Source organism: Peromyscus californicus, unplaced genomic scaffold, assembly GCF_007827085.1.
Source record: "Peromyscus californicus insignis strain IS unplaced genomic scaffold, ASM782708v3 Scaffold_7__1_contigs__length_154581171, whole genome shotgun sequence".
In the NCBI taxonomy this organism is placed as follows: domain Eukaryota; kingdom Metazoa; phylum Chordata; class Mammalia; order Rodentia; family Cricetidae; genus Peromyscus; species Peromyscus californicus.
In genome coordinates this window covers 131833923-131844701 of record NW_026294595.1, presented here as the reverse complement: position 1 = coordinate 131844701, position 10779 = coordinate 131833923, and the positions used below count along the sequence as shown (strand labels likewise).

Here is a 10779-nt window from a genome sequence, read left to right as displayed (position 1 = left end):
GCTCGAGGTGGGGACAGTGGGGTTTTGGTGGGGGCTGGGGTCTCCTTTTGAACTCTAGGGAGCAGGGGAGGAGGCAGAGGAAAGCTTAGGTCAAGAGTAGGGCCCCAACTTCATGCCAGAGGGCTTCTGATTATGGGAGTAAAGAGTCATTTGGGTCAGCCTGGCATAGTGGTGCACACCTTTAATCTCAGCAGAGGCAAACAGATCTCCGTGAGTTTGAAGCCAGCCTGGTCTACAGAGTGAGTTCCAGGACAGCCAGGGCTACACAGAGAAACCCTGTCTCAAAAAACCAGAAAGAGATAGAGAGAGAGACACACACAGAGAGACAGAGACAGAGAGACCAGGGGACTGGAGATGAGAAGGAAGAAAGTGAAAAGCAATGTGTTGTGGAGAGAGGCAGGAAATGCAGTGGTTTGTAGTCAAGGGGACCCCCCCCCCCCCCCCCCCCGCAGCGCCTTATGTCCAAAGCTTGTTCCCTGTTTGGAAAGTCCCACTTCTGGAGAGGCCCAGCCCAGCTGGAAAAGGAATGCCCCGACGTGATATATGAGGAAGACAGGGAGTGTAGATACTTGGCCCAAGAAATGAGGCCTAAGTCATATGAAAATGTACCTGAGAGGCCTGGTGTGGAGTGAGGGGCCTGGGACCACAGTGAACAGTTCCCATGAATGCTTTCCGGGACCTAAGGCACCCCTGACCAGAGAAGGCCAGAATCTGCAGAAGGGGCCTGTTGCCTTAAGAGAAGTGAGCCCAGGCAAGCATGGTGGACTGGGTTAGTGCTGGCCCTGCCTGCAGAAATCAGCCCTCAGTGGGACTAGGGAGAGAGAGGAATCATGGGAAAGGAGGGGCGCCGCCTTTCAGGGACCAGTCAGATCCTCCAGAGCAGACATTCTGCTGAGAAGACCCAGCTCCTAGCTGGCCAGTGGCTCCATACCAGGGCAGGCCAGAGCTGACAGGTGCATCCTCTTGAGCTGAGGCAGCTCTCCCCCTAATTGCAGAGCATGGTGTTAACAGGCCCCAGTTAAGGGTAATTATGAAGTCGGTGGGGAAGATTCTGGCACCTCACACTTGTCGCTCTCCTCCCCACTTTCAGAACGTTGTGTAACGCAGCAATTCTGCCAGGTGCGGTGGCACATGTCTGTAATTCCAGCTTTCAGGAAGCTGAGGCAGGAGGATTATGAGTTAGAAGTCAGCCTGGGCAACACAGTGAATTCCAGGCAAACCTTGGCTACATTTCTAGATGCTGTGTCATACCCTACCTCCAAAATGGAAGCTTCTGGAACAGGAAGTTTCTGTCTTTGCTCCAACTCCACACAATGAAGCAGCATGAATCTATCCTCTGAATGAAATAAGTGTCAGGTGACTACAACAAGAATTTCTAGAGAGTTCCTTATGTGTTTCTTCTCACATGACCTGATAATTATGGTTATTATCTCCATTTTGTGGCTGGGGAGACTGAGGTTCAGATGGGTTAAGCCACTTGTAATGGGGAGCTCGGCAGTGAGGGCAGAACCAGGATTTGAGGTCAGATTTATCTACGAGCATGGTACCCTCTGACCCCTGTGTCAGTCAGCCAGGGGATGATGCTCTCTCCTGAGTGCGTGCGTGCGTGCGTGCGTGAGTGTGTGTGTGTGTGTGTGTGTATGTGTGTTGTGTGTATGTGTGTGTTGTGTATACGTGTGTGTATGTGTTGTGTATGTGTGTGTTGTGTGTGTATGTGTGTGTGTATGTGTGTGTGGTGTGTGTGTATGTGTGTGTATGTGTGTGCGTGTATGTGTGTATGTGTGTGTTGTGTGTGTATGTGTGTGTGTATGTGTGTGTGTTGTGTGTATGTGTGTGTTGTGTGTACGTGTGTGTATGTGTGTGTATGTGTGTGTGTGTTCCCCTCACACTTTCCAGGAGAGGCAGTTTCACTATGTTAACTGATTTTCTGCTCAGCCTAATGAGGTGACTAGTGTGGCTTCATCCCAGGTAGGGAAGCCAGAGCTGAGGACTGACTGTGTTGAACTTGAAGCCAGGTGTGTCTGATTTCCAACGCCCCACAGCCAAAGGATGAGGACCAGGGCTTGTCACAGAGTGGTGTCCAGGGGGACACTGTGGCTATGTCTGATCGTTCCCTCCTGATCTTCTTTGCAGGTCCCAGCCAGGGGTGAAGGATGCCACTCTGGGTGTTCTTTGTGATTCTCACCCTCACCAGTGGCTCCCACTGCTCACCGACCCCTTCGCTGCCCTCCAGGTAAGCAGCCAGGATTCCTGCACCTCTGAGACCTCTCTATAGCAGACGATGCTAACAGGACCCACCAGCCGTTTCTTCACAGTGCCCACGGTTCATCTCGGGCAGGCACCAGGCATGGCGCCCCAGAGGTCATGCAGCTGGGCTCGGAGTCTCTCTGGGAGTGAGGAGAACCCAGAACAACAGAGGGAGGCCTGTACCGAGATGTGGTGTAGCTCACACTGTCCTCTCATTTGGCCCCATCCTGACCTCTGACCCTTTTGCACAGGATGAGGCGATACGCAGATGCCATCTTCACCAACAGCTACAGGAAAGTTCTGGGCCAGCTGTCTGCCCGCAAACTGCTCCAGGACATCATGAGCAGGCAGCAGGGGTAAGCAGACATTCTAGTAGCTCCTTCTGAAGTCACCTCTGCACTAGAGCTGCGAAGGCCTGATGCAGGAGATAGGGACCAAGCTTCGTTGGTTCCCTGACACAGTATATATTGGTGGTTCTCAACCTTCCTAATGCCACAACCCTTTAATATAGTTCCTCATGTGGTAGTGACCCCCAACCATACAATTATTTTGTTGCTACTTCATAACTATAATTTTGCTGCTGTTATGAATGGTAATGTAAATATCTGATATTCACAACCCACAGATTGAGAACCGCTGGTATATATCCTTTCTGGATTTTGCATTGGTCAGACCTCCACTTACCTCTATACCTTCCGTGTGTCTCTCCCTGTCCTTGGCTCCTGAAGTGACAATGTTCCTATTTGATCGGGGCTCCAGTCCAGAAACAAAGACTAGGCATGGGGACATGTGCTTACACGAGGACTCCACTGCCAGGGCAGCCTCTCTAAGTTTCTTTCAGATCTTTGAGACCACCTGTCATTACCTCACTGGACAGACCCATCTGTCATCTCTAAAGGACACACAAAGAATGGCCGAGCAAAGATCCAAACAACCTCACTTTGTAGTTTTTGTTTGGAAAACCCTTCAAATGTACAAAAATGTCATGGGAATGGAGCTAGCATATGCTGCTTTTGCAGAGGACCTGAGTTCAATTCCCAGCACCCACGTGAAGGCTGACCCCTCCAGTCCCAGGGGATCCCTCCCATGCCCTCTTCTGGCCTCCACAGGCACCAGACATACATGTAGGCAAAAACAAAAAAACAAAACAAACAAACAAAACCTCAACAACCTCAACAACAAAACCCATACAAATAAAAACAAATAATTACAAAATTTAAAGCTACAGCTGTACTCTTATAGCCAACAGCTCCTAACATTTTATCATTTTCCCTAGATCAACCACACACACACACACACACACACACACACACACACACACACACACACACACACCCCTGGACACATGTACATTTACCACAATGGTCTCATCTTTGCTGAGCCATTTTTTAATTTCTTATTTCTTTTGATGCAGGGTCTTCTACAGCTTAGGCTGGCCTAAGCTCGATATGTATTTGAGGATGACTTGCTTCCGAGCCTCCTGCTTTCGCCTCCTGAATGCTGGGATTGCAGGCCTGCACATTACAATTATGACCTATGACCCCGATGCACTTAGGTCTCCTAACATCTAACAAGCAACACCCCCTCCTGTCCTCAATGTCACTGTCACTCACAACACAGATTCAAATTTCATCAGTTGTCCCAACAGATTCTTTATAATTATTTCTTCTCTGACCCGGGACCCGGTGTAGGATCACAGACTCCATTCAGCCATCATCATACCTCTTTTCCTCATCGTTAGGTTTATTTTGTGTGTATGATTGTTTTGTTCTCATGTATGTCTGTGTACCATGTACATGCCAGGTGCCCCCGGAGGGCACTGGGTTCCCTGAATCTGGAGTTACAGATGGCTGTGAGGCACCATGTGGATGCTGGGAATCAAACCTGGGTCCTCTGCACGAGGCGCTCTTAACTGCTGAGGCATCTCTCCAGCCCTTCGCATATCTTTAAGTTTAATCTGGAAGATGCCTGATTTTCTTGACTCTGACAGCTTTGACTAGTAAATGTCATTGCTTCCTAGACTGCCCTTCACAGTGAATTGATCCCAGGTACCTTCATAATTAGTACCTGCTGTGGCCTTCTCAACCATGGTATCAGAACTGCTGCACAATGGGTTGTCCTGCTACTGGTGGACAATACATTCGGCCACTTGTTTAATGTGCTTTCTACAAGATTAGCAGTGGGGAGGGTTTTGCGGTGGTATGAATACGCACGCTGTATTTTTCACTGCCATGCCTACCGTTGCCCAGATGTTGCTGAATGTAAGTGGGTTTCCTAAGAATTCTCATCAGATACTGGAATAGCAAAGGACTACATCCTTGACTGGACATCCTACCCAATGGCAACCTCACCTGTTCTCCTTTCGAACCCACAGGGAGAGGAACCAGGAACCAGGAACCAGGGTACGGCTTGGCCGGCAGGTGGACAGCATGTGGGCAGACCACAGGCAGATGGCGCTGGAGAGCCTCTTGGTAGCCCTGCTGCAGAAGCACAGGTGACAGGGGTGGGGGTGTGGGGGGAGGTGGGGGTGGGAGGTGGGGGTGGGGGGGTGTTGGGGGGGTGTGCACCACAGGTGAGGGGGGCAGGGGGGAGGCAGAGAGAGATTGCTCTAGGGACTTTAGAGATTTTCTTCCCTCTGGGTTTTCAAGAAAAGCAAAGAATTGCCTTCTCTTCACAGGGCCTAAAGCCCCACCCCCACCCCCCAGGCCTCAGGGACAGGGAGAGATATGTGTGAGCAGACTGCATGATGGCCACTGCAGTGTGTCCAGTGCAGAACAGGAGGCCAGGCTCAGTGTGTCTTGAAATGTTATCAGTGCTTCTGGTATGGGTCTCAGACCCTGTTTTAACAGGTGTCCCAAGGAATTGCATTGTGGGTGATGTGAAGGGTACACCATGGATTCCCTGTGAAGTCCATGAACCTACAATGCCCAAGACAGGCCAGTTCTCCCATACCCAGTGGCTGACCAGAGCAGGCCAAACACCGTCATGAGAGGCCGAGCTGGTCATGATGGTCCTTCCCCATCTCACTGGTCCTCACATTTTCACTGGAGTTTCCCCTTTTACAGAAGAGAAAAGTGAAGCTAAGAAGCAGGATCGAGGAGACTAGCCAGTCCAGGCTTGCTTTGTATACCTTGGGATATCTTCCCATAAGACTCCAGCTTCCAAAGAATGGCATAATGGTCCAGAAAGAAACGCTGTATTCTACAGCCTGGCTGTAAACTGGGCACATACACTTGTGGTACAATTCTGTCAGGTGCTCCCGCACCAGCCTATGAAACAAACTCAGTTCCTTCAGAGCTGTCCATGCACTCCCTCACCTTCCTTCTAACCTAATTAGACAGTCAGAGCTCACCAGCTTCACCATCAGGCAGATGATCAGGGTTTAGGGGGTGGGAACCAGACTGGAGGCAGGGTGCCGGCCTGGATCCCAGGCCTGGTTCTGGATCTCTCTGTCCTCAATTTCCTCCTCTACAAAAGGACCAGGTGAACTCTGATGCCTTCTAAGGGCTCAAAGGCTAGAACTGTGGGAGTATTGTTTCTAAGAACTCCATTCAGTGCCTTTCACCAGGTAATCTCCCTCTGGAGTCCAAAGGAAGAAGTCTACAGGCCTTTGTTTCCCTCCAAACATTACAGGGGACCCAAGAGAAGTGGAGCTTGGTGCCTTATGCCTGTTACCCCAGTATTTGGGAGGTTAAGATAGGAAGATTAAGAGTTCAAGGCCAGGGCTGGAGAGATGGCTCAGCAGTTAAGAGCAGCACTAGCTTCTCTTCCAGAGGTCCTGCGTTCACTTCCCAGCACCCACATGGCAGTTCACAACCATCTATAACTGTAGTCCCATGGGATCTGATGCTCTCTTCTGATTTGCAGACATACATGCAGATAAAACACCCAGGTACATAAAATACATGCCTAAGTAAATAAATCTTTAAAACAAAAAGTTCAAGGCCAGCTGGGCTACCTAGTAAGTTCCAGGCCAGCCTAAGCTATAGTATGAGACCCACCCACCTCTGCTATCCTTCCTGACAGGAAGCTGCCATTCGGTTTAGCCATTTTTTTTAGCTTTCGTAGTAGCCGTCCAGCAAATGCTGTGTGTGAAGACTGGGGCTAGGGCTCAGCTGTGTTCAGATCAGGGGTAGCCTCTTCTCATGGAGTCTGTATCTCACAGAGACAGTGAGGATTCCCACCTGTTCTTAGGAGGTTGCTTGTTCAACCTGTGACCAACAGAAAGGTTTGTAGGGAGTGGCGCATGTTTGTCTGGGAAGAAGCTGGTCTTGTCTAAGGGTCGGAAGTGGTCTCATCATAAGGGATGTGACCAGCCCAGGGTCTCAGTGGCAGCTGTTAGCAGGGTAGGGGCTAAGAGTGGGATTTACATTTCTGCAGCCATGAGCATCTTTCCCGTGTCTGCCCCCTGCCTCTGGGAACTCAGTTCTGCTCCTGCTTACTAGAGTCTAGACTGAGTGTCTCTTTCTTTCTACAGCAGGGATTCCCAAGGATGAAGCCTTCAGTGGAGGTCTGAGCCACCCGTACACAAACACAACTGGACCCAACTGCTTCTACTTCAGTTCTGACCTCCCCTTCCTCTGTAAATGCAATAAAATCCCCATCCTGATCTGCAGTTCAATTTCCTCTACGGTCAATCTGATTTTTTTTCTTAACATGGTTTATATGGCTACCTTTCCCGGGGCAGCATCACAAAGAATAAGGACACAAATCAGCTGGAGCCAGAGAGCCAGCTCAGTTGGTCAAGTTACTGCTGTGCAAGCAAGCGTGAGGACATGAGTTCAGGTCCCAGCACCACATAAAAGCCAGGCACAGGAGTAGTCTCAGTGTGTGTGTGTGGGGGGGGGTGGAAGGGTGGGGGAATCAAGAAAGATGGATCCCCGAGGCTCACTGGCCAATCAGTTTGGTCTAGTCTGTGAGTCCCAGGACCCAGTGAGAGACAATGTCTCAGAAAACAGGTGACTGTCCTTGGCTACACAGTAAATTCCAGGTCAGTATGGGATACTTACCACACTGTCTCAAAAAAAAAAAAAAAAAAAAAAAAAAAAAAAAAAAAAAAAAAAGATAAATGAAAATAAAAATCCATTTTATTGTAAGTAAGCCTTAAAAATTGACAACCGTAGCCGGGTGGCGGTGGTGGTGAACACCTTTAATCCCAGTACTTGAGAGACAGAGGCAGGAGGATATCTCTGTGAGTTCAAGGCCAGCCTGGTCTACAGAGTGAGTTCCAGGACAGCCAGGGTTACACAGAGAAACCCTGTCTTGAAAAACAAAACCAGAAACAAACAAAAAAGACAACTGAGAAGCCTAGACGATGGGATGTCTGGAATGATTGATTAAAAGTGTAAAAATAACCACAGCATTTAAAATTGGATGGGACTTCTACCTCTTGGTTTTCCCAGCCAGCCTGGTTCACTGGCAGCAGGAAAGGGAAGCACTTGACCTCAGTCCTGGGAAGCCTGCAGCCAGGGCCCCAGCACCAGGGCTATGAAAGACCACCTGCTCCACGCTCCCACCCCCCAGCCTGGGCAAGCAACGCCAAGCGTGGGAAAGGCGCTGTAGGAAGCCATTGGGGGCGGGTGGAGGGGGCAGTAACAATGGGAAACAAAAGCCCCTCCAGAGGAGAAGGCTAGCCCAGAAGGGCAGGCTGAGAGGCAGGGGGCGGGGAACCTGCCAAGGTCTGGGACAAAGGAGGAGCTGGCCTGAATGGGAGACCCACACCCCCTCCTTCCTCCTTCCCGGCCCCACCTGCTCATCTCTTTCCCTGCCCTGTCCCAACAAACACAAAAACTCGGGGCTCTCTCAACTTTCAATTAGTTTTTCAAATGAAATAATGACCGCTGAGAACCGAGGCTATTTGTGGGTTTTGAGGTGAATGCAATTACAGAGGGCAAAACCATCGCAGCAACCCTGGGCTTTAGCTCCATCAGCAGAGACACCAATGACTGCTTAAAAGCCTCAGCTCCTCCCCACAGAGGAGCTGGGAGCTCCCCACTCCCGAGGGGGCCCTACTTAAGACTGGGAGCCATTTTTATTGCACTAAAGATGTTTTCTAATCAATGGAGAACTTGTCCCTTTCATGTTCGTATTAACTTGGAGTTCGCAGGGAGACTCCCCCATTGCTCCCTACAACTGCCCTTTGGAGGGGGCAGGGCTGCACTTACTGGCAGGCTGCCTGCCAACTGGTGCCAGGCCACACACCCAGGAGGCAGCAAAGCTGGGGACTGGCGGCTGTGGGGAGGGGCATGTTCTTTGTGGCTCTAAGACTCCAGGCCCCTCAGAACTGCGAGCTGGGACATCAAGTGACTTAAACTATCAGGCACAGGTAGACTTTGAACAAACTGCTCAGTGGGCTTCTGTTAACAGGTCCAGGGTGTCCTCATCATGGCACAGGTGCTCTTGATTTATGACGGGGACACACCTGATTGAAACCTGGGAAACCACCAGAAAGTAAAAAATAGTGAAGGGTTGTGCCTGGTGGTTCATTTTATAATCCAATACTAGGGAGGCTGAGGCAGGAGGGTCATGAGCTCCAGGTCAGCTTGGGCTACATAGTGGGGACCCCTCCCACCCCCCGCCACCGCCCCTTGGTTTTTCGAGGCAGGGTTTCTGTGTAGCCCTGACTGTCCTGGAACTCACTCAGTAGACCAGGCTGGCCTCAAACTCAGAAAGCCACCTGCCCTCCTGAGTGCTGAGATTAAAGGTGTGCATCACCGCCCAGCTCATATCTTGTCTCAACAAACATTTCATAGTCCTAACTTAGCTAGGGAGATGATTCAGTCGTAAAACAGCAGGGCTCCAGTTAGATCCCCAGTGCCTACAAAAATGCCAGGCATGGTGCCCAACCCTTACAATCCCACTGTTGGGTATGAGCTAGGCAGATCTCTGGGGCTTGGTGGCCAGTCAAGCCCACTTGGCCAGCTTGAAATTAAAGTAGTTGTGAGCTGCCCCATGTGGATGCTGGAAACTGAATTTGAGAGTCCTCTGCAAGAGCAGTATGTGCTCTTAATTACCATCAAAATCCAGGTTTTTGAAATATAAAATCTCTCAGAAAACAATTTGTGTGTCTGTGAATGTGTGTGCATGGGGTGAGCTTCAGGTGTGTATCTGTGAATGTGTGTGTGTGTGTGGGATGAGCTTCAGGTGTGTGTCTGTGAATGTGTGTACATGGGGTGAGCTTCAGGGGTGTGTGTGTGTGTGTGTGTGTGTGTGCATGGGGTGAGCTTCAGGTGTGTGTGTGTGTGTGTGTGTGTGTGTGCATGGGGTGAGCTTCAGGTGTGTCTGAATGTGTGTGCATGGGGTGAGCTTCAGGTGTGTGTGTGTGTGTGCATGGGGTGAGCTTCAGGTGTCTGTGAGTGTGTGCATGGGGTGAGCTTCAGGTGTGTGTGTGTGTGTGTGCATGGGGTGAGCTTCAGGTGTGTGTGTGTGAATGTGTGTGCATGGGGTGAGCTTCAGGTGTGTGTCTGTGTGTGTGCATGGGGTGAGCTTCATGTGTGTGTGTGTGTGTGTGTGTGTGTGCATGGGGTGAGCTTCATGTGTGTGTGTCTGACTGTGTGTGTGTGCATGGGGTGAGCTTCATGTGTGTGCATGTGTGTGTGCATGGGGTGAGCTTCAGGTGTGCATGTGTGTGCATGGGGTGAGCTTTCAGGTGTGTGTGTGTGTGTGTGTGCATGGGGTGAGCTTCAGGTGTGTCTGTGAGTGTGTGCATGGGGGTCAAAGGTCAGTTTCAGGTATGTGTGTGCATGGGGGTCAGGGGTCAGCTTCAGGTATGTGTGTGTATGGGGGTAAGGGGTCAGCTTCAGGTATGTGTGTGCATGGGGGTCGGGGTCAGCTTCAAGTATGTGTGTGCATGGGGGTCAGGGGTCAGCTTCAGGTATGTGTGTGCATGGGGGTCGGGGTCAGCTTCAAGTATGTGTGTGCATGGGGGTCAGGGGTCAGCTTCAGGTATGTGTGTGCATGGGGGTCAGGGGTCATCTACCTTGTTTTTGAGACCGCCTCTTGTTGGCCTGGGGCTCACCGACGGTGGTAGCTCTGGGGATTTGCCTGTCTTCTGCTTCTCCAGGGTTGAGATTACAAGCATACTCATCATTTAGCCATGGGTACCGGGGTCAAACTCAGGTCTCCACACACTGAGCTATCCTCCTAGCCCAAATGTCTCAATTTTTAAATGTTGGCATCTAGTTCAACTATTAACTACCACGGATAAAACAAAATACTTACAGGTCACTGGTTTGCAGCCTTTGGGAGAGGTGAGGCCTCCAACTGCAGAATTTCAGATAGAACTATCCTAGAGTTCTGGGTTCTTCTTTCTCTTCCCGGACCAAACTCCAATTCCCTTACCACAGCAAAATCTAGCTAGCCTAGAAAGCAATCTCTGTACCCCAAATTTAACAAAGATTCTAAGATATAGCTCCATCTAGTCTGGATCTCATAGTCTGCCTGCCTCAGCCTGAGTGGATTACAAATGGGTGCCACCATGCAACGTATTGCGTTTCAATAGAATTACAGACAATGGGCCAAGTTTTAGTCATA

The 10779-nt window shown here is 50.3% G+C and overlaps 1 protein-coding gene across 1 annotated transcript; it reads left to right on the top strand.

Moving 5' to 3' along the window:
* Positions 1-2133: 2133 nt before the first annotated feature.
* On the top strand, positions 2134-6743 carry Ghrh (growth hormone releasing hormone). The gene is made up of 4 exons (XM_052722756.1): positions 2134-2233; positions 2499-2603; positions 4622-4741; positions 6725-6743. Exons 1-4 carry the CDS (start codon positions 2154-2156, stop codon positions 6741-6743), a joined length of 324 nt encoding a protein of 107 aa, XP_052578716.1. The 5' UTR covers positions 2134-2153.
* Positions 6744-10779: the final 4036 nt, after the last annotated feature.

Excerpts from the sequence above, each read along its gene's own strand:
- Ghrh (XM_052722756.1), top strand. The coding sequence starts at position 2,154 with ATGCCACTCTGGGTGTTCTTTGTGATTCTCACCCTCACCAGTGGCTCC. Across the intron at positions 2,234-2,498 it reads ACCCCTTCGCTGCCCTCCAG|GATGAGGCGATACGCAGATG; the intron begins GTAAGCAGCCAG and ends CCTTTTGCACAG. Across the intron at positions 2,604-4,621 it reads ATCATGAGCAGGCAGCAGGG|GGAGAGGAACCAGGAACCAG; the intron begins GTAAGCAGACAT and ends TCGAACCCACAG.